Source organism: Tenrec ecaudatus, chromosome 17, assembly GCF_050624435.1.
Source record: "Tenrec ecaudatus isolate mTenEca1 chromosome 17, mTenEca1.hap1, whole genome shotgun sequence".
In the NCBI taxonomy this organism is placed as follows: Eukaryota; Metazoa; Chordata; class Mammalia; order Afrosoricida; family Tenrecidae; genus Tenrec; species Tenrec ecaudatus.
Window position 1 is genome coordinate 23,697,306 of NC_134546.1, and position 27,673 is coordinate 23,724,978.

Here is a 27,673-nt window from a genome sequence, read left to right on the forward strand (position 1 = left end):
GCGATTTGTCAGAACGATCAAGGCCATCTCCTCAAAATTGAGACTTTTGGTCTCTCTCTTTCATTCTACCTGGACCTTAACCTATCTGCCTGCCTGAGGGTCCGATGTTATATATCAGGCTGAACAACAGTGTCATCACATCTTTATCCGATGAATTGTTTGGGATTCATAGCAATGTGATTCTTTGCCATATTGTCAATCAATTGTTCAGTATTAGGAAAGTGATATAATTTGGGATAGTTTGGTTGCCTTGACCATTAGCAAATATTTACACTTTTCTAGGCTGTACGACACCCACACAGGAGTAGTTGGTGTCAAAATCAATACCAATTACAGGTCCTGTAGACATGATTGCTCAGCGTCGGTCCCAGCGAGGTGAAGTAAATAGAAAGCAGACTGGAGGGCTGTGGCCACCACTCTCAATGAGCTTCCTGGAACTTCTGGAAACCTCTTGGTACACTTGTGGTTTATTGAATTTGGGGGGTGGGAAGTTATGCTTTGATTTTAAAAGTTCAAAAACAAAAGGAAACAAAACTCCGAATCTGGCTTCATCCATCTTCTAATAGGATTAATATTTGTACAAAGGAAAGAACCTTAATGCCATTGAGTCAATTCTGACTCAGGGGCTTGACACAGAAGAAATACTCTTCATGATAAAATGAGAGGAATGAGTTTGGAGTTGCTGGAGTGATTATAGAAGATGGAGATGTAAAACGACAAATGGACAGCAGCTGGCGTCCGAATTGGCAGAAATGGTAGAAATGCTCTTTGAGAATGGGACATGTCAGTGTCAGATTTAATTATCTGCTACTCAGCACAGTCATGTCATTCCACCCTGCATCATTCCACCTATCAATGTCTTCTGGTCCTTTGTAGACATGGAAGAGAGTCCTCCCTGTTTATTGTGGAGCACTTCGAGAAGGGGGAAGGGAACTACTGCAGCAGGCGAGACAATAGGGATCTAGAGACCTCCCACCACTAGCAGAGTGCAGAGACAGACTGACCACCTGCACACGGGTCGGGCTCTAGGCTGACATCCTTGGTAGGATATAGTTTAGGATACCTCTTCTTTAGAGGAACCTGAACTCAATATAATGAGTTACAGTCTGTTTTTTCTGAAGTAAAATAGAGCAGAAGAGAATTGAAAATAAAAAGGGCATCACGTGTAGCCAAAGAGAATCTCCCATTTTGTGAAACTTTTTAAGTGTTTGTAGCTGTGTATTGGATCATAAGGTAAAGTGCATTTTTAACTCCGGGTCATGGTCCCCAAACTGTGAAAGACTCTGGACTATAGGCCTGGAAGCAAATACCAGGATCTGGAGGGCAGAGTGTTTCTTCATGGAGAAGCTTTTTATATTGCTGTCGGAGGGGTGGGACGGAGGGTGGGGGGAAGCTGAGTTAGCCTCTCATAGAGAGAAAGCATGTGGAAAGTCGTGAGATCATGTGGAGGGACCATCCGCTAAGAGGGGAGATGTGGCTGAAGATGGACATGTAGAGGGGGCGAATGGGAGCTCAGTTATGAAGGGTCATACACACCCAAACTGAAGCGTTTCTCTTTTATTCTGTAGGCAAAGAAATACTTTTTTTTTAAAGGAAGATAACTATCTCAGTGATTCTCAACCTTCCTAATGCCACGGCCCTTCAGTACAGTTCCTCCTGTTGTGGTGACCGCCCCCCCCCCAACCATAGAATTATTTTTGTTGCTACTTCATAAATGTCATTTTGCTACTGCTATGGATTGGGTGACTCCTGTGAAAGGGTCGTTCGATCTCCAAAGGGGTCGTGACCCACAGGTTGAGGACCGCTGCCCTATCGGATTCTCGTTGACACCTACAGAAGATAATCATTGTTCCATTTCTTGAGTATACACAATGACTCAATGTCAAGCTTCTTACATTACAGGCATTGGCACGATTATGGATTAGCACAATAATTGCTAGTATAGTAGTATAGATAATTGAAATCATCCTCAGTTCAAAGATGAATGGATGGCGGCTCAGAAAGTTTAACCAAGTTGCTATAGGCTCAATAACCATCAGTTGGAAAGGGTGGGTCTGTCTGTCTCCAAAGTCAATACAGCAGCCTTTGCATAGAGGTAGAACTTCTGGGCTCTGCATCTGATTAGACAATAACGGCATCCGATTCAAGGACCAAAACAGAGGACATTTGAGCTTTCTTACTTCAGCTTTTACATCAAGCCCAAGCAGACTGTTTTTAGAGTGCAGTGGGGAAGAGGAAATAGCTGGAAGGAAAGAGTGGCCATACCTACACTTTCCCCTTTTATTGCCTCTTCCTTTCCTGTCTCCAATTCTTGTCTCTGCTTTAGGCTGACAAGCATCTTGTGTCTCTATGTCGTTATACAGTAAGGATGATAATCTTATCATTTTTAGAGCTGTAATAACAATTTCATTAAAACTTAAAAAGACTCTAAGAATGAATTAGTTACTGCAATTGAGGTGTTCATTTCTGAAGTCATTTCTTATCTGCATTTTAGCACATACAAATACAGCTCTAGTTCCAGAATGTAGCTGCCTTCTGGTATGTGCAGTTTCCTTATTTACAAATGGAGGCCAGAGGCACAAGGGAATTAAAGTATGAATTACTGTCCCGCTCATTCTTATTTCATTAAACATTATAGATTCCCAGGTGATTCTTGGGGATGTTCATAAAAATCATCTGTGGATTTTTTAAAAATGTGGATTATGATTCAGCATATGTGGGATGAATATGCACATTTCAGCAGGGGTCAGGCCAGAGTGAATTTGGTGGAAACTCTTTATTAAACACATGATCTTCTTCTCTGGTCTCAAAGGCCAGTCTCCAAAGTAGGAAAAAGTAAGCAACTACTTTCATAAAGATTTGAAAGAAGTGGAACAACCTGTTTTTTTAACAAACAAGCGGCCATCTAGCTCAGAAGCAACAAAGTCCACATGGAAGAACACACCAGCCTGTGTGATCGAGTGGTCCCAAAGGGATCAGTTACCAGGCATCAAAGAACAAAAAATTATATCATTGACTGCACACCTCCATGATAGGATCGCTGAAGACAAATGGGTGCATAAGCAAATGTGGTGAAGAAAGCTGATGGTGCCTGGCTATCAAAAGAGATAGTGTCTGGGGTCTTAAAGGCTTGAAGGTGAACAAGCGGCCATCTAGCTCAGAAGCAAATAAGCCCACATGGAAGAAGCACACCGGCCAGTGCGATCACGAGGTGCCCAAGGGACCAGGTGTAAGGCATCATGCAAAAAAAAAAAAGATATAAGTGTGTGTATGTATGTGTATATGTATATATGTATGTGTATGTATGTATATATATATATCATATTAAATGAAGGGGGAAGTACAGAGTGGAGACCCAAGGCCCAAGTGTCGACCAATGGAGATCCCCTCATAGAGGCGTTTAGGAGAGGAGATGGGTTAATTAGGGTGTGAGGTAGTATCGATGAAGAACACAGCTTTCCCCCAGATCCTGGATGCTTCCTCCCCCCAACTACCATGATCCGAATTCTACCTTGCAGGGCTGGATAGGACTGAGGCTGTACACTGGTGCATATGAGGGTTGGAGGTACAGGGAATCCAGGGTGGATGATACCTTCAGGACCAAGGGTGTGAGGGACGATGCTGGGAGAGTGGAGGGTGAGTGGGTTGGAAAGGGGGAACTGATTACAAGGATCCACATGTGACCTCTTCCCTGGGAGAGGGACAGCAGAGAAGGGGGAAGGGAGACTCCGGATAGGGCAAGATATGACAAAATAACGATGTATAAATTACCAAGGGCATATGAGGGAGGGGGGAATGGGGAGGGAGGGGGAAAATAAAAGAGGACCTGATGCAAGGGGCTTAAGTGGAGAGCAAATGCCTTGAGAATTATTGGGGCAGGGAATGTATGGATGTGCTTTATACAATTGATGTATGTATATGTATGGATTGTGGTAAGAGTTGTATGAGTCCCTAATAAAATGTAAAAGAAGAAAAGAGAAAAAAATGATTAGGGCAAAGACTGTACAGATGTGCTTTATACAATTGATGTATGTATATGTATGAACTGTGAAAAGAATTGTATGAGCCCCAATAAATTGTTAAAAAAATATCTATTCCATGTGAAATTCTAATTCTATATACTCCCTTCCAAAACCAAATTCACTGCCATCGAGTCAATGCCAACTCCTACATTGAGCCTATAGGACAAGGTAAAATTGGCCTTGTGAGTTTTGGAGAATAACTCTTGATTATCTTTCTTTCTTTCTTTTTAAATCGTTTTATTGGGGGCTCGTACAACTCTTATCAACATCCATACATTCATCCATTGTGTCAAGCACGTTTGTACATTTGTTGCCATCCTCATTCTCAAAACATTTGTTTTCTACTTGAGTCCTTGGTATCAGCTCATTTTTGCCTCCCCTCCCATGAATTTATAAATTACTATTATTTTGTCATGTCTTACCCTGTCCGATGTCCCCCTTCACTCATTTTTCTGTTGGGAAACTAACTCTTCATGGTAGTAGAAAGCCTCATCTTTTGCCCTCAGAGAGGCTGGTGGTTTCGAATTGCTGACTCTGCAATTAGCAGCCCAAATCACCACCATTATACTACCAGGGCTAAGACCTCCTTAAAAATATGTCATTTCCATGGCGTAGTGGTTACATGTTAGGCTGCTACCCGTGAGGTCAGCAGTTTGAAACCATTAGCCTCTCCTTTAGTTAAAGATGAGGCTGAAGAGTTAAAGTCTCAGAAACCCACAGGGCAAGTTCTACCCTGACTGATAGGGTTGCCATGAGTCAGAACTGAGTCAATGGCAGTGTGTTTTGTTAAAGGATGAGGATACCTGAGAGAGAGGATTAGCCAGGTAATTAGTCTGTCATGGAAGCCATTGGTCTTCTCTATCACCCAACATAGAGTAGAGGCCTGAAAGAACATCCTCAGCATGGCACTGTCTCGTGGCAGTGGGCAGACTAGACAGATCAGAGTGGATTAAGGGAAGGGTGGGAAAGATACAGAACGTGAAGCACTAGTGTTATCAATAGGGGTCCCCAAGTCAACTCTCCCTCATAGGGACTCAGTGTGACAGCTTACAGCTGGTTCACAGGGCTCCTAGGCTATCATCCTGCCTGGAGTGTGTCACCAGGTCACTTTCCTGTCAGCTTCTAGGTGAGTTCCAACTGCCAGGTGCTTAACCATTGCCTCACCAGGACTCCTTGGAGCACCATGAAACATCCCATGGCTCTTGAACCGTCCCCGAGGGGTTCCCGGGTATAAATCTTGATGGAAGCTGATGGCCACACCTTTCTCCTGGGCAGTCAGTAGCGGGTTGTTTTGAACCTCCAACCTTTTACTTAGCAGCTAAGGACCTTCAGCACTGTGCCATCAAGGGTTCCTCAGAGGTATGAGCAGGAGTTAGAAATAAAATTAAAATCCCCCGTTATCTTAAGAATTTGTACCTACCTAAAACTCTAATCTCTGAATCGGTGAGTCTCCAGTTTTTCAGCCCAAGTTTGGTAAGCTGTGGGGTCCCTTCCACTTGCTCCAGCAGGCTGGCCAGGTTCACCCGCACGTCACACCACCAGGGCAGCATCAGCGCAGCCAGTCCTTCCAGGATGCTCAGCCTGCTGACTTAAAGGACCAGAAACAGTTCAGGAGATGGATCCATCTTGAAATTAGTGAGGATAAAGAAATGTGATTGAAGGGATAACTTTTATGTTTGGAAGATTTATATCTGCAAGAATAGTTTAGAAAGCCTCGACTCACACATACTTCTTATTTTTGTTAACAATTTTATGAAAAGTGAAAGACACAGGCATGACAGAAAATAGCATAATGTGTGTGGTAAGACTGCAACTATTATGCACAACCTTGTTTTCTCCTTGCCTAATTCCTCCGCTTCTCGTCCATGACAAAGTGAAACTCAGATGCTGATATCCAACCAAGGAGCGAGTGTAGAGAGTCCGATTACAATGAATGTCACAAACAAAATGAATATGAAGTGTTGAAGGGAAAAACAATTTGCTTTGTAAACATTCACTCAGATCACAGTGAAAAAATTTTAAATCATAATCAGATTACACCCTAAAAATCATATAATCAATTCTTGATACAAATTTATCTTGAATATAAGTTATTCCCAGGCATTGATAGGTGGCAAACAAGGAGCCTATGGGATAGTGACCACATACAACTAGGGACTCAAAAGACACAGGTCCCCAGGGCATGCTGAAGGTGGACTTTGGGGCCAACAGACTGGACTGGAAAACACTCTTAAAGGCCAACAAACAATCCTTGAAATAACAACAGGCTTTTCTTTCTTGTTGTGTTTTTTTTTCTGCAATTGGTTTGTTGTTGTTTTGTTGTATATTGTTGCTTGGTTTTTCTCTGTCTTGTTTTTGTGCATGTTATTATCTCCGCAGGTCTGTCTAAATAAGATAGGCTGGATGAACAATCTGGAGGAGAAAACAACAGGACAGACAGTTCCAGTGGGCCATGGAAGGGGGGAGATGGGGAGAAAGGTAGTGGTGTTAATACACCCAGGGACAAGGGAACAACAAGTGATCCAATTTGGTGGTGAGGTGGGTGTAGGAGGCCTGGTAGGCCGTGATCAAGGGTAATGTAACCAAGAGGAATTACTAAAACCCTGGTGGGGACTGAGCATGATAGTGGGACAAGAGGAAAGTCAAAGGAAACAGAGGAAAGACCTAAGAGGCAAAGGGCATTTATAGAGGTCTAAATAAAGGCCTGTATATATGTAAATATATTTGTATATGAGGATAGGGAAATAGATCTATGTACCTATATTTATAGGTTTAGTATTAAGGTAGCAGAAGGACATTAGGCCTCCACTCAAGTACTCCCTCAATGCAAGAATACTTTCTTTTATTAAATTGGCATTCTATGATGCTCACCTTCCTGACACAACTGCTGAATACAAAGTGGGTGAATAAATAAATGTGGTGAAGAAAGCTGATGGTGCCTGGCTACCAAAAGATATAGCATCTGGGGTCTTAAAGGCTTGAAGGTAAGCAAGCGGCCATCTAGCTCAGAAGCAACAAAGCCCACATGGGAGAAGCACACCAGCCTGTGTGCTCACAAGGTGCAAAAGGGACCAGTTATCAGGCATTAAAGAACAAAAAATCATGTCATTGTGTGCTCACCTCCATGATACGATTGCTGAAGGCAATGGGTGCATAAGCAAATGTGGTGAAGAAACCTGATGGTGCCTGGCTATCAAAAGATATAGTGTCTGTGGTCTTAAAGGCTTAAAGGTAAATAAGCGGCCATCCAGCTCAGAAGCAACAAAACCCACATGGAAGAAGCACACCAACCTGTGTGATCACGAGGTGTTGAAGGGATCAGGTATCAGGTATCACCAGAACAAAAAAATCATATCATAGTGAATGAGGGGCGGGGGGAGTGTGAAGTGGAGACCCAAAGCCCATCTGTAGGCCACTGGACATCCCCTTACAAAAGGGTCTCGGAGGAGACGAGCCAGTCAGGGTGTGATGTAGCAACGATGAAAAATACAACTTTCCTCTAGTTCCTAAATGCTTCCTCCTCCCCCACTATCATGATCCCAATTCTACCTTACAAATCTGACTAGACCAGAGGATGTACACTGGTACAGATAGGAACCGGAAACACACGGAATCCAGGGTGGATGATCCCTTCAGGACCAGTGGTGGGAGTGGCGATACTGGGAGGGTAGAGGGAGAGAGGGTTGGAAAGGGAGAACAGATTACAAGGATCTACATGTGCCTTCCTCCCTGGGGGACAGACAACAGAAAAGTGGGTGAAGGGAGCCGTTGGACAAGGCAAGATATGACAAAATAATAATTTATAAATTATCAAGGGTTCATGAGAGAGGGGGCAGCAGGGAGGGAGGGGAAAAATGAGGAGCTTATGCCAGGGGCTTTGGTGGAGAGCAAATGTTTTGAGAATGATGAGGGCAATGAATGTACAAATGTGCTTTACACAATTGATGTATGTATGGATTGTGATACGAGTTGTATGAGCCCCTAATAAAATGATTAAAAAAGAAAACACCCCAGCCTAGTCCAATTCAAATTCCTAAGTCCAATTACTAATCCATAATCCTTCTTCAGACTCACGCTGTCACAAACAATGATGCAGAATGAAGGAAAACCACAGAGTGGTGGGTACAACATTTCCTGGATCCAATAGCAGTGGACACATCTCCAGGGCTCTGGCAGCAACCAGAGTGAGCCAGCAGGAAGGTGAAGGCAGAGAGAGGCGCAGGTTCCCAGGACCCTCTTATGAGAAGACCACACCCACAAAGAGTCACCATCAGGCTGTGACCTAATTGACAGGTTAAATCCCAAGCTATATATCCCAAGGTTATATCTTCAAGCTAACATGAAATTATATAATCACCACAGGCAGTATCTGACATGGTTCACTCAGCATCATCTTTATGGCTCATCCATGTTGTGACATGAACGAGAACTTCACTGCTAGGTGTAGCTCTTTAATATTGCATGGGACAATATAGTCAATAAAGGTCTCATCCTGCTGCTGGTGAAGATGTAAAGACATTAGAACCCTTACCTATCGCACGTGTGGATGTAAGATGTAAAAGTGCCGTGGAAACGACTATGATGTTGCCTCAAAAGTTAAAAATAGAAACTATCTTGTTGCTCGCAGCCGTTGAGTCAGCTCCAACTCATGGCAACGTTATGGAAAGTGTAAGAGAGGAATCACTGCTCAGAGCTGCGTCATCTTCACGGTGACGGAGTGCTTGAGCCCACTCTTGTAGCCACTATGTCATCAAGTCATCTCATTAAGGGTCTTCTCTTTGGCTGACCCTCTACTGTATCGAGCATGATGTCACTCTCCAGGGACGGGTCCAGAAATTCCACGCCTGTTGATGAACTGTCTGTTCACAGCTTTTGTCCAAATTGCAAAATTAACTATTTTGGGGCATCAGAGGACTTTATTAGGTAAATGAAAAGACAGCCTATAGAATAGTGGAAATATTTGATGACCACCTATCCGGTAAGTACTTAATATCTACAGTATGTAAACAACTCCTATGTCTTACCAGAAAAAAGACAAACAATCTAATGTAAAAAGGGACAAAAGACATCAGTGGACTCTTCTCCACGGAACTAGACAATAACCAATAAGCACATAAAAAGATGCTCAATATCATTAATTATTAGGAATATGCAAGAAAGAAAGAAAGAATATTCAAATTAAAACCACAAAAGCACTGCCACTAGAATGACTAACGTGGCAATAGCAAGGACGGCAGATTGTGGAGCAGTTGGAACTCCTGTGCATTGCTGGTGGGGATGTAAAGTCAACTAGGATAAAAGTTTGGTCGTTCTTCAGAAAGGTGAACACCGAGTTACCACATGACCCAGCAAGGGTGCTTTGTGGATTGTGTACACAGCAGCTACTGGTTGGCAGCAACACAAGAGCCCGTCATTAGATGAACAGAGAAATTGAATGTGGCATACACATACAATGCAATATTTTACTCATTATCAGAAAAATAAAGTCATGATAGATGTTACAACACAGATAAACCTTGAAAATATTATGTAGAGTAAAATAAGGCAGACATGAAAGAATCACTATTGCATGACATCATTTCCAGAATAGGTAAGTTCATAGTTTATTAGTGATTCCCAAAGGCTGACGGGAAGAAGAAATGAGAGTTACTGCTGTAGGATAGTGAGCTTTAAATTGGGGTAACGGAAAACGTGTAGAAATAGGTAGTGGCCGGGGAGGGAGGGGAAAAAAAAAAAGAGGACCTGATGCAAAGGGCTTAAGTGGAGAGCAAATGCTTTGAGAATGATTGGGACAGGGAATGTGCGGATGTGCTTTATACAATTAATGTATGTATATGTATGGACTGTGGTAAGAGTTGTATGAGCCCCTAATAAATTGTTTTAAAAATAAATAATTTTTAAAAAAGAAATAGGTAGTGGCGAGGATAGATAGCTAACATGGAAAATGTAACTAAAGTCATTAACTTGTACAGGGAAAAATTTCATAAACTTTTGTCATGAATTTTGTATCAACAGAACAAAATGAACAAATACGTAGATTTGTATTCCTTAAGGATAGTTTAAAAAAGGACTAAATGATTTTCTTAAGCTTATCTTGGGTGAGAAAGAGCTCAGGGATCAAGCTATATCTTTTCTGGCAATCAGTACACATAGGAAAATACTTTTAAATAGTTTATAAATTATCGAGGGTTCATGAGGGAGGGGGGAGCAGAGGGGGAAATGAGGAGCTGATACCAAGAGCTTAAATGGAGAGAAAATATTTTGAGAATGATGAGGGCAATGAATGTACAAATGTGCTTGACGCAATTGAAGTATGTTTGGATTGTGAGAACAGTTGTATGAGCCTCCAATAAAATGATTTTTTTAAAGTTCATGGAAAAATGGAATGAAAAGATAATGGAAGTTTTCCATGAACTCTTGAAGTCCCCTCATGTTCAAGTATATGATTTTGGCTAAATTTTTCTTCTTACCCAGTTCATGTAGCGCTTCATTCCCATCCATTTCCAGGTAATTTTCAGATAAATCAATAATTTTCAGTTTCATCAAATTATGAAGATTTTGACCTGAAAGAAAAACTTAATCAAACTTCAAAACCTTTAGGGAACTATATAAGCATTGCACACACACAAAATCTCTAGAAATCTCTGGGCTCTTGTCTTCCATCCTGATAAAAAGCAACCCATAATGTTTATTTGACTTTACTTATATAAGTTTTCCCATCTATGCTTGGATGGGTTTAACTCCTAACCCCCCTGGTTATGACTAATGGTAAAGTATTTCACAAACATGGTGAGGTCAAACGTAGGGAAAACTATTTGCATGCGAACATTAATTAAAAGGCTCATCATTCTAAATAAGCACTGCATAATTACTTTTTTCACTTTAGCTCTTTATCATGGTATTTTATTTTAACCTGACTGGAGCTTTTCCCTTTTAGGACTAATTTGAAAATTTAAATCACATATTTCCATGCATATATAGTCTTATTACAATATTATCAAATATTATTTTTAGTTATGTGTGGACTTGGAGTAAAATGTCCGCTGTATTTGGTATTCTAAAATGAAAAGAACTAATTAATTAAATAAAATCAAAAGAACGCATTCTGAGCGCTCTTTTAAAGATTGTCTTTACTATTTTTGTATTTGCTCTTTTGACTCTCGGAGGCAAACAGAAGTACAGGAATGTGCTCGTAGTTTTCAGTTCCCAGTGTTTGTCCAGCTTTTTTCAATAACGGTTTTCCCTCGTTTTTGAGTTAGCATCCAAATGGTTTCTTTAATAAGTTTTCCAGATGTCCAGAAGTCCCCCCACCCCCACGTCCATCAGTTTTACAATCTAATTTTTAAATGGCCAAGTCGTCTGTTTTTTTCAAACTCCAAAACATGTTTTCAAAAACATGTCTGAAATGAAAATATACCAGTTCAAAAACAGAAAAATGCAGAGGTTCGGGTGTCTTTAGCGTTGGTTTCAACGTCCTTTGGGAGCTCCAAGGCATTAATGGTCGTGTTTGTGCACATCAGCTCCGTGCCAACTGTGCCGTGCATAGGAGAAGGAAGGACTGAGAGCATGTTCGGAAATCTTGCTCTCAGCTTTCCAGCCAGTCACTAATCCATTCATACAAATGACTACTAGGCATTAATTATACATGCAGAAGCTGAACAATAAATAAAGGCCAAAGAAGAATCGATTCCTTTGAGCCATGGTGTTGGCAAAGGGTAGCTCATATGCCGTGGGACCCCAGAAGGCCTCAAGGAGATGGCTTGACACAGTGGCCACAATTGACTCAAACATCGGAATAATTGTGAGGCTGGCGCAGGACTGGGCAGCGCTTCGTTCTGTTATGCTAGGGTGCTAATAGTGGCACCTAGCAACAACAATGAACCAGAAGAGTGAGCCGATCTGATTAGGAAGAAGTACAGTCAGAATGTTCCTTAGCAACGAGGATGGCGGAACTTCCTCTCCTGTATTTTGGCCATGCTATCAGGAGGCACCAGTCCCTGGAAAAGGAGGTGGCGGGTCATGGGTGGCAAAGGGTCAGTGGAAAAAGAGGAAGACTCTCAACAGGTGGATTGGCACAGTGTCTGCAGCCCTGGGCTCAAACAGCGGTCATTGTGAGGTTGGCACAGGGCCTGGCAGTGCTTCATTCTGTTGGAAGGAGGGCTGTCCTCAGTTGGAACTGACTCGGTAGCACCTACCCCAGTCCTAAGACAGAAGGTGTGCCAAGTCTCAAGCACCAACTTAATGCTTTCTTTTCACCTTCTCTTAAAGTTAGAACATCTTTGATTGTTCTGAAATGCTGCGATACATCTGTAACAGAATTAGAACTCAAATAAAGGCTCATGGAGAAAAAAAATCATCAAATACCACACTGAATATTCCCTGGAAGACTTCATATCTTTTCCAGTTTTCCTTTAAGTGAAATTGCCCTTTGAGCAATTCCTAGCCTCTAAGTGGGCGAAAGTAGAAAGGAGCTACGTGGTCTGTGCTACTGTCTCCGTTGAGTCGCAGGACAGTTACCTAGGGCTTTTAGGGCATTCGCAGACAGGCGGCAGGAGACTAATTGGATTTCTTCAATGTCACAGGGTTTGGTGGCTAGAGACTCCACTATGTAATCCATCCCCTCTCCAATGTCAGACAAGTGGGTCAAGCGGAGGACGAGTAACTTCTTCAGGTTCGGCAGACCATCAGCTACGAACAAAGAGAAAGGAAAAGCCTAAGGGTTCCAGGTGAATTTGCTTTAAAGGTAGACAACTAGGCTGACAAAAAGCAAAGAACACTTGCACGGGAACTTTCCCAGGCCCTGTTGGTCGTGACCTCAGTTTATAAAGAACGAAAGGGAGTGGCTGTTCTTTTAACTGTCACTTTCCAGGACCACACAGAGGTCACTTATGCTGATTGCTTTCAAAGCAGGTGAAAAGTGACAGCCAGTGGGCAATATTTTAATGGGCATTGAGATGTACACTTCCCCAGACTCTTTATAGATTTAAGTCTTTTGGGAATACTCTTTCTTTCAACTCCCTCAACAATCTTAGAAAGGGTTGGGGACTAGTCCAGAGGGACAGTATGGGGACTTTGGGGCATGGGGGTGGTACCCCTAGCCTCAACAGAACTCCACCTGGGACCTGAAGGAATGGGTGTGCTTAATGCGTTATAATTAAGAAGCTCACTCTCCATGCAGTAGATTTATGTTTGATCAGTAGTACAATGGGAAATGCTGTAAAGTGTTCCTTGTCCCTAAGCTTTAACGTGGAGTTTAGGATTCATCAGGCATAGCTCTGGGCTATTAAAATGTTCCTGTTGATGATCTGCTAGCCTATCGTTGTTAGGTGCTTTAGAGCCAACTCTCCCTCCATAGCAAGCCTCTGTGAGAGAGTACAATGGACCCTTAGGGAGTTCCAGGCTGTAATTTCATGGAAGCAGATCCACCTGATGTTTCTTCCATGAACTACTGGGTGCAATCCAGCTGAGCGCTTAATGACCAAAAGTCCTTCTAGCCTATAAGAAATATTATGTCTTAAACATTAATCTTGCAGTTTATCTATAATATGCTGAGCTTGGTGCCTCACTCATAATAGACTCTCAGTCACTAACTGGTTGTCATGGGAGTACAAATAGCTTATAGGTTGGAAGCATGAATTTATAATAAGTTTGGTTCCTAGACCCTCTAGTTAATAATCGTGTAGACTTGGCAAATTATTCAACCTTTATATTGTGGCCTTGGAAGCAATTCTGGCTCTGCTTATGACTGCTGTGAGGATTCAAGGGGAGGAACTCTGTCAAAGTGTCTGGAGTCATGTCTGACCTTTGCACAGTAACTACAATATATCTAATTCTGTCGTTAATATCAAATAGTATTCATATAATTAGCTTGATTTATCAAGCTCAGATTTTGATTCCTTACTAAACCAAACTCACTGCCATCAGTGACTCATGACTGCCTCAGCCACCGCCTGTGGGTTTCCAAGACTGTGTGTCTGTGTGCAGAGTGGAAAGCCCAGTCTTTCGCTCTCAGAGCTGCCGGTGGTTTCTAACTGCCGACCGTTTGGGTTGCTGCGAATGCTCAACCACTGCAGCACCAGGGCTCCCTGTGGTTCCTAAGAGCAGGTCGTTTAGAGCCAAGTCCTAAGAGGTAGGACTTCAGCTTATTTAATAAACCTTTCTTGGTCCCAGGAGAATCTGCAAAATAAATGAGTTGAACTGGATGGGCTCAGGCGCTTCCCAGTTTGATATTCTGAAAAAACTCATAGACATGCAGGAAGTGTTGACTAAACAACCCCATTCTTTTAATTATCCTCCTGTAGCTTCTATAAACAGCAGCAACACCAAGGAGTTCGTCAGGTTTCAATTATGGGATATGTTGCCTTTGGCCAAGACGCAGAAGGAAAAAGAACAAGTCTGAGGGAAGAGAGAAGTATTTTTACTGAGGGTTCAAGCAAGGATAACAGAAACAAACAAAAAAAATGTAGGAGCTTGGAAACAAAACAGCTTCAACAAGCATCAGCCTGTCTTAAGATCCTGGGTTGCTGTGGTGAGCGTTATCTTCTGCTAGGTTTCCAAACTTTCTCCCCCCCACCCCCCCAAACTATCTTAATCCCCATTCTTTCTTGAGTCTCACTCCAATCAGGAAGTTTAACTTAATAGTGAAATCATGGTATAAACTGTTTTATAGTTTCTATGTTTTAAATACAAACATGAACAATTGGTCAAGGAGATGGAAATTTAAAAACACCTGCCCCCAAGGATGCCACAACCTATTACAATTTACATAAAATAATGGTAAAGGAGTGGAAATGGAGTGGGCAAAAGTGTCTCAGGAGGCTCATGTAGTGACAAGTGTATGGCCGGATCAATACCAGGCCAGCTTCTAGCAGCAAGTGACCTTGAATCTCCCCCACCCGAATGGAGCTGACCAGAGCTGACTATGTAACCTGTCAGCAGCTTTGCAAGTTTTTTTTCTTTCTTTTACTCACAGCCCATTTTGCTCATGGCCCGTTTTGTTCATGGCCCGTTTGGCTCAGTGCCTGCCGCTCTGCACACAGCACGAATACACCCGGAACCAGGAAGACACCTTACATTGCAGAAACCCAGACATACCTGTATCTCCCAATCCCTGACTACTTTACTTTATATGGACTCAAAACAGCTAAGTCACATGTTCTCTGGCCATATAAGCACCACCCCTGTAGCCTGGGGCACAACTCCCCTGGCCCAGACACTGTGGACTGTGGGACTTCACCCAGGCTGGATTTTTCTCCCCAATAAAGCCTGTTTGCTCTAATTTGACTGATTTGGTCTCTGGTGCCTCTTGACTACCTTACAACAAGGACCTAAAACACCCTTGCCATGTGCCCACACAGGCACTGCAAAAGACTCTTTTTTTTTTTTTGCTTTCTTTTTTTTTAAAAATTATTTATTTATTTATTTTAACAATTTATTGGGGCTGATACAATTCTTTTCACAGTTCATACATATACATACATCAATTGTATAAAGCACATCTGTACAGTCTTTGCCCTAATCATTTTTTTTCTCTTTTCTTCTTTTACATTTTATTAGGGACTCATACAACTCTTACTACAATCCATACATATACATACAATTGTATAAAGCACATCCATACATTCCCTGCCCCAATCATTCTCAAGGCATTTGCTCTCCACTTAAGCCCCTTGCATCAGGTCCTCTTTTTTTCCCCCTCCCCCCCCATCCCCCCTCCCTCATATGCCCTTGGTAATTTATACATCGTTATTTTGTCATATCTTGCCCTATCCGGAGTCTCCCTTCCCCCGCAAAAGACTCTTAAACTGGCTATTTTATAATCAAAATAAAGATGAGCAAAAAACAAACATCTCACCTAATTTTTTTGCATCTTCCTCATTCATCTTAATGTTGTCCAGTATGAGCTTCGTAATGTTCTTTAAATTACCCAAGCTGTCAGTCAAACCACCTGCCAAAAGGGAAAAAAGTTTGGACTGTGTTTAATTGTTACTTAGTAAATGTCAATTACAAATGAAAAGGTTGGTTATTGTCATGAGCAAGAAATGCTGGAAAGTTTACTCAAAATGTATTTTGAACCCCACCACACTGAGGCAAAGCACTAAGGGGGTGCAACAGAACAGCAAGGGAAGCAGAGCAATGAAGTCCTCAGCCATCTAGCTCAGGGGCAACAAAGCACACATGGAAGAAGCACACCAGCCTGTGGGATCATGAGGTGTTGATAAGATTAGGTATGAGGCATCAAGGAACAAAACATCATATCATTGTGAATGAGGGGGAGTGTGGAGTGGAGACCCGAAGCCCATCTGCAGTCCACTGGACATCCCCTTACAGAAGAGTCACAGGGAGGAGATGAGGCAGTCAGGGTGCAGTGTAACAGTGATGAAATCTACAGCTTTCCTCTAGTTCTTAAATGGGTCCTCCCCCCCACTATCATGATCCCAATTCTACCATGCAAATTTGGCTAGACCAGAGGATGAACACTGGTACAGATAGGAGCTGGAAACACAGGGAATCCAGGACAGATAAACCCCTCAAGACCAGTGCTGAGAGTGATGATACCAGGAGGGTGGAGGGAAGGTGGGGTAGAAAGGGGGAACAGATTACAGGGATCTACATATAACCTACTCCCTAGCAGATGGACAAAAGAAAAGTGGGTAAAAGGGGATATCAGACAGTGTAAGACATGACAAAATAATAATAATGCATAAATTATCAAAGGTTCATGAGGGAGAGGGGGCAGGGAGGGAGGGGGAAAATAAGGAGCTATTGCCAAGGGCTCAGATAGAAAGCAAATGTTTTGAGAATGATGATGGCAACAAATGTACAAATGTGCTTGACACAATGGATGGGTGGATGTATGGCTTGTGATAAGAGTTGTACCAGCCCCCAATAAAATGATTTTTAAAAATGTATTTTGAGGCAGTTATGGGTAGCTTGACTAGCTGTACACGTGTTCTTAGAATACAATAAAATTAACAAGAATCAGTAACAAAATGGTAACAGAAAAGTCTCCAAACGCTTGGGAATTAATCCGAATAATCCTGAGTTAAACAGGAGGTCTCAAGGGAAATGAGAAAATATTTTTCGGGGAAAAAGAGATGAAAATAAAACATCCACATCTAAGGGGTGCAACTTTAACAGTGCTTGGAGGGAGATTGATAGCATGAGGACTTACCTTAGAACAGATAAAATATTTGGAATCAATAATCTAAGTTTCCTTCTTAAAACACTGGAGGGAAAAAACAAAATAAGCCCAAGGAAAGACAATACTAAAGATAAAGGCAAAGTCAATACAACTGAAAGCAACAACAACAACAAAACAATAAAGAAAAATTAACGAAATGAAAAGTTGACTTTTAAAGAGCAATACAATTGATATGTTCCTAGTAAAACTCACAAAATAGAGAGAAGACATATCATAAATACAACTCACGCCATGGAGTGGATTCTGACTAATAGGACTCTATGAGACAGGGTAAGATATGACAAAATAATAATAATTTATAAATTATCAAGGGTTCATGAGAGAGCTGGGGTGGGAAGGGAGGGGAAAAAGGAGGAGCTGATACTAAGGGCTCAAGAAGGAAGCAAATGTTTTGAGAATGATGATGGCAACAAATGTACAAATGTGCTTGACACAATGGATAGATGGATGGATTGTGATAAGAGTTATACGAGCCCCAAATAAAATGATTTAAAAAAACAACAACAGGGTAGAACTGCCCCTGTGGGTTTTCTGAGACTGGAACTCTTTAGGGAAATAGGAAGCCTCGTGTTTCTTCCACAGAGTGGCTGGTGGTTTTGAACTGCTAATCTTTTAGGAGTTATGGACTTGATCTGGACTGGGCTGGGAATTTTTCTCAATATTCAATTGCTCTTGTATAGAAAGCTCTTTCTTAGTCACATATGAGTGTCTCCCTGGATTTGTTTCTCTAGTCCATCCAGACTGACACACTGTGTATTCTGCTGAAGAGTTACAAGCTCAGACCCCACAAGGGCAGTTCTACTTATCCTATAAAGTTACTAAGAGTCATTGGCAGTGAGTTTGAGTTTGTTTGTGTTTGAGAGTTGGTTCAGTCTTTTCAAAGCGAGGGCAAGTTTGCATAACCTTATAGAGCAAGTAGGAGTTGACTCTTATCTGTCTGACTATCCTCACCTGCGGATTGCCTTCTCCAGTTTGGTCATCTGTTTAACCGAAATCTGTTTTTTGCAAAGAGCCCCTGCATGCTCTGAATGGCATCTGTCATCTCATTCTCAAATTGGCCTTTAGGATGTAGAATGACAGCTGATCCCTGAACAGCATAGTGCATCAGCACAGTTGAACTTTTAGGCCGATGTTTCCCTTACGGCTATGGTGGCATAGTGGTCATGCATTGGGCTGCTAACTGCAAAGTCAACAATTTAAAACCATCAGCTACTCTGTTAGAGAATGATTAGGCTTTCTATTCCTGTAAAACCATCTCAGAAACCCACATGGGCAGTTCTACCCAATCATATTTATGTGGGTTGTAATTTATTTGGTGGCAGGGAGTTTGGTTTATTTCTGCAAGAAGCCCTGGTGGTACAGTGAGGTAAGCTAACCAGAAGGTTGTGAGGTTCAAACCCACCAGTAGCTCTGAGGGAGAAAGATGAGGCTGTCTGTTCCTGTGAAGATCTAGTCTCTGAAAACCCCTATGCAGCAGTTCTACTCTATCCTATAGGGTTGCTTTGAGTGGGAATCAACTCAATGACTATTGTTGTGAACTTAAATGTTGAGAGTATCCTCTTAAAACCCCATGAGATTCTTTCTCTCAATGTAAGAACACTTTGTTCTAACCAACTGGCATTCTGTGATGCTCACCATCCTGGCACAATCGCTGAAGACAAAATGGGTGCATAAGCAAATGTGATAAAGAAAGCTGATGGTGCTCTGCTATCAAAAGATATAGTTTCTGGGGTCTTAAAGGCTTGAAGTTAAACAAATGGCCATCTAGCTGAGAAACAGCAAGTCCACTTGATTGCACCAGCCTGTGTAATCATGAGGTGTCTCTGGGACCGGGTAATAGGCATCAGAAGACCCAAAACAAACAAACAAAAAACATTGTTGAGAGCAAGGGGGGTTGGAGCAGAAGTGTCCCAAGGGTGAGATGAGTCAACTAAGACACAGGAAAGCACTGACAAACCATGCCATATTCCTCTGATTCCTTGAGGCTTTCTCATGCCCCACTATCATGACCCCAGCACTGCCTTTCACTGTGGGCTAGAGTGGAGCATGTGCACAGGTACAGAAAAGGGTAAGAGCTCGCAACACACTGAATCCAGGAACAGGAATGAAAGTAGCGATGCCAGAAGGGGAGGGGGAAGGTGGGGAGAGGAGGGAAGAAAGGGGAACCAATCCCAATGATTGACACATAACCACACACACACTCTTTGCAGGAGGATGAACAACAGAAACCATGAGGAAAGGGAGACAGCAGTTGGTGTAAGATATGAAAATAACAATAATTTATCAAGGGGTCACAAGGGTGGGAGGGGAAGAGGAGCTGATACCAAGGGCTCAAGCAGAAAGCAAATGTTTTGAGAATGATGAGGGAAACAAATGTACAAATGTGCTTGACACAATGGATGGATGTATGGATTGTGATAAGAGTTGTCCAAGCCCCTAATAAAATTATTTTTAAAATAAATTAATTTTTTTTAGAAAGGTAAGTAAATGTCTAGAAAATAATGATGACAACATATGTACAAACATGCTTGCTATAATTGATGTATGGATTGTTATAAGAGCTGTAAGAGCCCCCAAAAATGATCTTTTAATTAAAAAAATAACATAAAATAAACCCATGAGATGCTAGTTATTTCTTATGAGTAGTTTCTGAACAGTTGCTGGAGGACACTGTTCCTCAGAGATGATGAGCATCATGGTATTGTAAACAGATAGAACACTTAAGCTCACCACAATAGCAGCAAGAAAAAAAAATCTACCCATAAGTGGGCCAGTGCAGCTGAAGGGTCTACTGTACGACATATGAATTTTGATAGTATGTGTGGAGGTCAGCCCATGGAGCCTCTTCATTGTTTAAAAGGAAGATCTGACCCAGAAACCCAAGTACATCGACTGTAAGTAAAACCTAACTATGATTCACGCTCGACTCCACCCACCGCCTAATCCCTGCAGAGGCTGGTGCCGAAATTCAGAACTCTTAAACAATTAAAAGGCATCACTTCACGTTCTTTAAATCATTCCTATTTCCATCACATTGAAATACAAAATAAGGTAACAGTGTGACTTACAAAAAATGCCACAACACACTTGAATATTTTCTTTTTTGTTTTTTTGGTTATTTGTTTTAATCATTTTATTGGGGGCTCATACAACTCTTATCACAATCCATATTGAATATTTTCTAGAATAGAAGTATTGAGCTTAATGGTAAGTATCCAAACTATGTTATGTATTCTATTGTTTTATATTTATATGTGCAATCAAGTTCATATTATCAGTACACATTTATTTTAAACACCCCCTAAAATTTAAATATTCAAGCTGTCAAGGAAAAAAGACTTTTAAGAGGAAACACTTTCTTGTTGGAAAGAAATGCTACTGTATACAATGGAACTTCAAAAAATTGGTGCAAATAATGGGAAAAAGAGATAACAGCATTATTCCACCAACTTTCTAAAGCCCCTTTCTACTGGGCTCACCTTATAATTGGCATCTATGGCATTAACCAAGATAAGAGACAAGATGGCACTCTTGGTACTAAGGAACATACACAGGCTCTGGAGCCAACCTATTTATATGCATGTCTGCTTTGTTACTTCGAATGGTGTGACCTTGGGAAGGTCCCTTAGCCTCTCTGAGTTCCAGTTTCTTCATCTGTTAAAAAAGGTATAAGAGAAGGACCCTTGGAAGCAAACAAGCAAAATCCATCTGATGACGGACGCCTGAACAAAATGTGGTATATCCGTACAGGACCAACTCAACTCGTATTTGGTGATGAAAACAGGGGTGAACCCCCTTCCAGGGGCTACAGTATGGATGCGTGTAAAAAATTTCAGGCTGGATTGTGACAAGAGTTGTATGAGCCCCTAATAAAACAATTAAAAGAAAATAAATGCATAAGAACTAAAATAATAATAATAATAACCCCCCAAAAATCTCAGGCTAAGTGAAAGATTTCACTTCACTTGGCTCCACAATCAATATCCATGGAAGCAGCAGTCCAGCAACTAAACGGCACATTGCACTGGGCAAACCTGCTGCACAAAACCTCTTTAACATATTAACGAGCAAAATGAATAAGAAGGACAGCAGAGAAACTGACGCATTTGAAGTGTGGCGCTGGAGAAGAATACTGAAAACCCCATAGCCTGCCAAGAAAACAAACAAATTGTTTTGGAAAGTACAACCTGAATCCTACTGAGAAGTGAGGATGGTGGAAGCTGGTCTCGTGAACTTTGAATATATTATCCTGACCAATCCCTAGAAAAGGACATTATCATGCAGGTAAAGTAGAGGGTCAGGGACAAAGAGGAAGGTCCCCCAAAGAGATGGATGGACGCAGTAACTGCAACCATGGGATCAAACATGACCATTGTGAGGAGGGGCCGCAGCAGGCAGTGTTTCCTTCTATTGGACAGATGACTCAGCGGCATCTAACAACAAAAGACCACTTGTTATATGGGTCTATTTATAAGAAACGTGCAGATGAGGACATTCCATAGACACAGAAAGTAGAGTAGTGATCCCAGGGGCTGGTGGGAGAAGTGAGGTGTTGGGACAGCCGATAGGCATGAGATTTTAGGGGGATGATCCTGGGATGAGACAGTGGCAATGATAGCACTATCTCATGGGTTTACTAAAAACCACTGACCTGTGCATTTTAAAGGCGAAATCTTATGAAATATAAATTACATCATAATCAACTTTGAGGATGCTATTTTGAAGATTAAGGTGCTCTTGAACCAAGCCATGGTGTTGCCTTTGGCCTCCTATGCATGTGAAAGGTGGACATTGAATAAGTAAGACCAAAGAAGAATCACTACATTTGAAGAATCGAAGTTGGTGAAGAATATTGAAAGGACCATGGATTGCCAAAAAAGGGAACCAATCTGTCTTGGAAGAAGTATGGCCAGAGTGCTCCTTAGTGACATGTTATCAGGAGAGACCAGTCTCTGGGGAAAGACATCATGCTTGATCACATGGAGGGGCAGCAAACAAAAAGAAGGGTCTTCTACAAGATGGCCTGACACAGTCGCTGCAACAATAAGCTCAAACAATAGGAACAATTGTGAACTGGGAGGTGTTTCACGTCAGAACCAACCTGACAGCACTGAACAATAAACTTTTAACTATTAAATGTAGTAAGAACTAGTTGTAAACTCAAATGTCAGTAAGAGCCAGAGAGTATTGTTATTTTGAGAATTAAGACAGGTTGGGTCTGTGCCCAACTGGAGATTATGTAAAGATTAGGGAATAGAACCTATAAGGAGCCCTGGAAGGGCTTTGTTGAGTAAGCTTTGGGCTGTAAACTACAAGTTCAGCCGTTTAAACCCACTAGTAACTGCGTGGGAGAAAGAGGAGGCGACGCGCTCCTGTAAATTAAAGGCGGGGCTGTCTGCTCCTGTAAAGATTTACAACCTCGGAAACCCCACTGAGTGTCACTTGGAGCTGGAATCCGTTTGCTGACAGTGGGTTGAGCAGTTTCTTTGGTTTATTTCCAAGTAGAAGCATAGGCACATAATCGCCAAATCTAACAACCTGTATTTTCACACGCTGCGTCCATTTAAAAATGCTGGCAATTGAGAGAGGAGTCGTGGCTAAGGGATGAGGGTAGAAAGGAGATTTTTCATTATAAAAACTTTACAATTTGGGTCATGTGGCTATATCATTCATTAATATAAATTTTAAAAATTAAGAAAAATATTTCCAGCCATGTACCCAAAATTGTACAGTACATAATCAAATTCGGCCTCAAGTTAACAATAGCTATATAAAGGAGATGGTAAGCTTCCAGAAGGAACAAAACCCCGCTGCCATCCAATCAATGCCAACACGCATCCACCCCATTTGTATCCGAGGAGAACTGGGCGGCCTACGGTTTTCACTGAAAGCTTTTCAGGATGTGGATCTCTGGGCCCTTCTTCAAAATGCCTCTGGGTGGATTTGAACTATCAGCCTCTCATTAGCAGCTGAGCATGTTAACTGCTTGCACTCTAATAAAGTCTGGATAACTTCCCAGAATCCTATAGAGGGATTCCTGCATTGAGTTGGAGGTTGAAATTACCTGTACACAATAGTCTGGATTCTTAGAATAGTTAAAATCATAGAAAATTCCTCTCTGGGGGAACAATGAAAGCAGATCTGGGTGAGGAATCACTTATGAATGAAAACTGACGACAGATTGCTAAATTTGAGTGAGGCCCCTACAACCTAAAGCGTCCCCCAACCCAACAGCCCTGGCTCTGAGAAGGCATGCATTCTCGTCTGTGGAGGTAGGACAGACACTTGCCTAGAGTGCTATTTGGAAATTGGGGAAGACTCCTTTTTATCCAGAAAGATTGCTCCCACCTGTCTGCATCTGAAATGTCTTCATCTTAAACAAGACCTGTTCCTGAAATCTTTCAAGATGCCAATACTTGGGATGGGTCTGTTGTACAAAGAAGCCCTAGTGGTAGACTGGTTGCGAGTTGGGCTGTGATCTACAAGGTCAACAGTTTGAAACCACCAGCCATATCTGGCAGAGAAAGACAGGGCTTTCTACTTCTATAAACAATTAAATCCCTAAAACTCACAGTGGCAGCTCTATCCTGTCCTATAGGGTCACTGTGAGTTGACGTCAACTCAATGGTAGTGAGCACTCACTACCAACCTCCCGGATGTACAACTTCCCGGATGAGAAATGAGTGACACGGTTAACCACTAGTTCCTGCAGCTGGCTTCAGTCTACCAACCTTATGGCAAGTAGTGGAGCCCTTAAATGTTTGTGCCACCCCGGGACTTTGCTAGAGACTGTTGGGAAAATGTAACCACCCCTACATGATCATCTAATTTTCCCATAGTACCCAACCAGGCATCATTAGGGTTTTTCCACTACCAATGCTGAGAATACCTGGGCGCCGCTGAGTCTGCAGGTTGTAAACACTCAAGGTTGACAGGTTTTCCACAGATGTGATGTGCTCCTCATCTTCTACGGTGAGTGGACTGCTGTCAACCATGAGAGAATGGATGTTCTTAAAGGACCTGAGAATGGAACTGAGGCTTCCAGCCACACCAGCACACCTTGTAATGTACAATCTGAGACTCGTGGCAGAGCTGAATATCTTCCCCAGATATTTAACATCTTGTTTGTTCAACCTGCTGAGATCTTGGAGTGTGACCACCAGAGTCTTGAATTTCTGCTTCCAGTTGAAGAACAAAGACACAGCCCGGCTGGGAATATAGGTTTCTGGGGCCTCTTCGGCATCCTTGTCCTGGGACCCAGGAGCTCTTCCATAGAAGTCCAATTTAACGAAGTCCAGAGCACTGGCACAATTAGGCAAGTGCTCAAAAAAGTCAAATAAGTAATCGGGAATGTTCTCTGGGTTAATGTATAAGCTTTTACCCTGGAAGAAGACTTCAAATTCTTGGCTCAAGGCTGATTTGGAGATACTCTCGTGGAATAAATGGAGGCCACACTCGGCAAAGGCGTTGACGTTCAGGGCCTTCAGGATTTCTTGCTCGGCGGTGTCTTTCACATTTTGTATGGATTCCTGCCTCCAGAGAGACCGTTGGGCCGTGGAAAGCCCGAGGAGGCTGCCATGTTGACAGACTGCTGCCAGGTGTCTCATGATGATCTTGGTGGCTTCCGCAGATGACCCACACGTGTACAGGAGCAGGTTACTGTACAAGGATGTAATGTCTGACATGGACGCCATCCTTTGCAAGTAACCATGCCCCTTGGCCACCTCTCTGGGCTCCTGAGACGTCAGCAAACTGCTGAGCCTGCGTCCTGCCGTGTACTCCTGGAAGGATTTGTGAAAAAAGGTATACTTGGGTTTGAACCTTTGAGCTGTGTACTTACAGAGGAGTCCCGTGGTCAGTAGGACATCCTCATTGGCGCTGGACACGTCCTCAAGTTCGAAATCAAACCTGTGGCTGAACACGCCTTCCAGAGCAAGGTCTCCACAGTGGGCGAGGCTCCGGGCCAAGTCCTGGCCAGCTATGCCTCGACATCTATGCTGGTTTTTATGAAGTAAGAGGTCGTAGAAAGTGCGGAAGAGCGTTGTCTGGGTGCTCGCGTGGAACTCAGTCTCCCCCATTTGGATGGCGCAGGTGATGACCACGAAGAGGGGGGTCTTCATCAGAATCCTCAAGCTCCTTGACTTCCTCATCTGCATCAACAAGCCTGCAGCAAGCTCCTGGATCAGCACTTGCTGGATGAGAGCTTGGGTACTGCCCTCGGTCATGTCTCCCACCTCGACAGTCAGGGCACCAAACTGCCGGATGTGCCTCAGGCACTCCGTGGTGACCGTGACCATGACCATATTCTTGAAGCGGTGGTTTTCCTTAATCAGGGCTTCGATTTCTGGGCAGTTCTGGGGCTTGAATTCGTTGTAGCCATCGAGGAGGAAAAGGACCCTCTGCCGGAGCTTCAGCAGGGTGCTCATGAAAGTCTGCCTCCGGATGGTGTAAGGGAAGTCCAGCAGTTGTTCATACAGGCTTTCGAAGAGGCTCCCCTGGGCCCTACTCAGGCGGAGGAAGAAGACCAACTTGAACTTGGCCAAAGCCCCACACTTTCCAGAGGCCCAGAGCATGGCGATTCGCTGGAGCAGAGTGGTCTTCCCTTTGCCCGATTCCCCTTCGATGAGGCAGGGGCTCTGGAGAGTTTCAAGCAGACCACTCAGGCTCATCTGCTCCGCGCAACGGTGGTGCTGGTCCTTCTTCCACAGAACAGGTTCTGTGAACGTGCGTTTCAAATTAAAAATGATGTCAATATCCTTACCCAGGGGGAAGAAGTTTAGAAAAGATGGGGCGTGGTACAAGTCCTTTAAATCCTGGGCCAGATAGTCTAAGTCATCTTCGGACATCTGAGTTTGAAAGAGACCTGTGAGGAAGAGACGACGTTAAAGAGGCCTCCAACTGGTCTCCTCCAAAACTCAAGTTCAAGAGGAGGAGAGAGGGTGATGCTTAGAACTCTCCCCCTGGGGACTTTCATTTCCTGCTCCAGCTTTGAGCTGGCCCAAACGGTCCCACATCTCTCCTGGGTTTCTCCCTCACCCTCTACTCCTTCCCCCATGCCTCCTGTTTCGTCCTTTCTGCCACCAAATCTCAGGACAGCTGATAGGGGATGGGAAGAGCCCACATTCCAAAGGTTCAGGCCCAAAAGGTAACTTTCAGGAGATCAAATTGTATCTTTGATGCAAATGTGTCCTGGCCTAATGTATTCATTAAAACCAAGTGAATATTTTATGAAACGCAGCATCATTCTCTCTGCGTTTGCTGTGCTCTGTTTCCCAGGATGTGTGGCCGGACCATTCACCCAGCCATCATCCTGACCAGACTGGGGCATGGTGGGCACCACAAGGGCATTAACCTTCAGAAATGCATTTCTGGCTTCATATGACTATGAAGTGAGACTGCACTAAATCATTCTCTACCTGGAGTTACCTATCCGACTTCCTCATCGAATGGTCTCCTTGGGAGTTCCCCTGGAGGGAGCCTGGGCTCTCATCAGTGTGAGGCCCATCCCTCTGCTCGTTGCTGAGGAGAGAGAGGAAGGCAGGGGCTCTGCCCGGGGGATGATGAAGCTTCTTGTGGTTAAGTCTATTTGTAGAAAAGATCCCAGTCGATGTATACTTACTCTGTCCATTTAAGTCCTGAAATAGAGAATAGTTACACTTTTCAAGAGAGTTAACAAAGAGGTTGCAGGCCTCTGATCCCTTCTTCAGAATCATGTGAATCATTCCTCTTGCCGCGTCCTGCTCGACCTTCTCACAGCAAATGATGTCTATTTCTTCAAAATTCAGGACATTCAGTTTAAAGAGTTCATCTGTAATTTGCTTTATAACAGTCATTCCCATCCGTTGAACAAGGTCTTGACTATTCTCCTTTATAAAATTCACTGAGGAGAGGTTAAGAATATAGATATAGATATGAATATTTACTTTATGTAATAGTTCTGTATCGGGGTCTGTTGTCAGAGCCTTAGAATCATGGATTCCCCCCCTCCTTTGGGTCGGTCCACCGTGAGTTGTGATGGATGCAAACTACCTGACTTCCGGAAAAGTCCTGCAAAGCTCTTGACCCCAGGGTTCATGGTAAGCAAGATGGCTATGCTTTGGTAAGGAGCCATTCCGTCAGGTGAGTGATCTGTGCCCAACCTAAAAGAGTCCCAAGTGAAGTCCAAATGGCTAAGAGTGTGGGCTGTGGCAATGACACAACCTTGGTGCTGCCAATTGCTAGCATCTGTGTTACCTTGTCAACTTGCTAACCCTCTTTGACCCTATTTCAATACTGTGCTGGTAAATAGTAAAAATATATTGGCTCTCTGGAGCTAAAGGCCCTAAGTTGTCAATTTTCTTTTTTTTTTCCTCCTTAGTCCCCAAGTTGTCAATTTTCATGGTGTAAATATTCCCACCATACTGATTTCAGTTTCACAACTTTTTCAAGTTGATGTCAACTAACGAAA

General features: G+C 42.8%; 1 protein-coding gene across 1 annotated transcript in view; it reads right to left on the minus strand.

The window, feature by feature from the left end:
• Positions 1-27,337, minus strand: part of NLRC4 (NLR family CARD domain containing 4) — a 49,083-nt gene extending 21,746 nt beyond the window's left edge. Inside the window, exons 1-7 of the mRNA XM_075536073.1 lie at positions 27,256-27,337; positions 26,846-27,106; positions 24,116-26,089; positions 15,877-15,969; positions 12,540-12,710; positions 10,493-10,585; positions 5,443-5,610 (exon numbers count right to left, since the gene is read on the minus strand). Coding sequence (XP_075392188.1) covers positions 5,443-5,610; positions 10,493-10,585; positions 12,540-12,710; positions 15,877-15,969; positions 24,116-26,089; positions 26,846-27,106; positions 27,256-27,337 — 2,842 coding nt within the window. The remainder of the gene's footprint in view (positions 1-5,442; positions 5,611-10,492; positions 10,586-12,539; positions 12,711-15,876; positions 15,970-24,115; positions 26,090-26,845; positions 27,107-27,255) is intronic.
• Between the last annotated feature and the right edge of the window lie 336 nt (positions 27,338-27,673).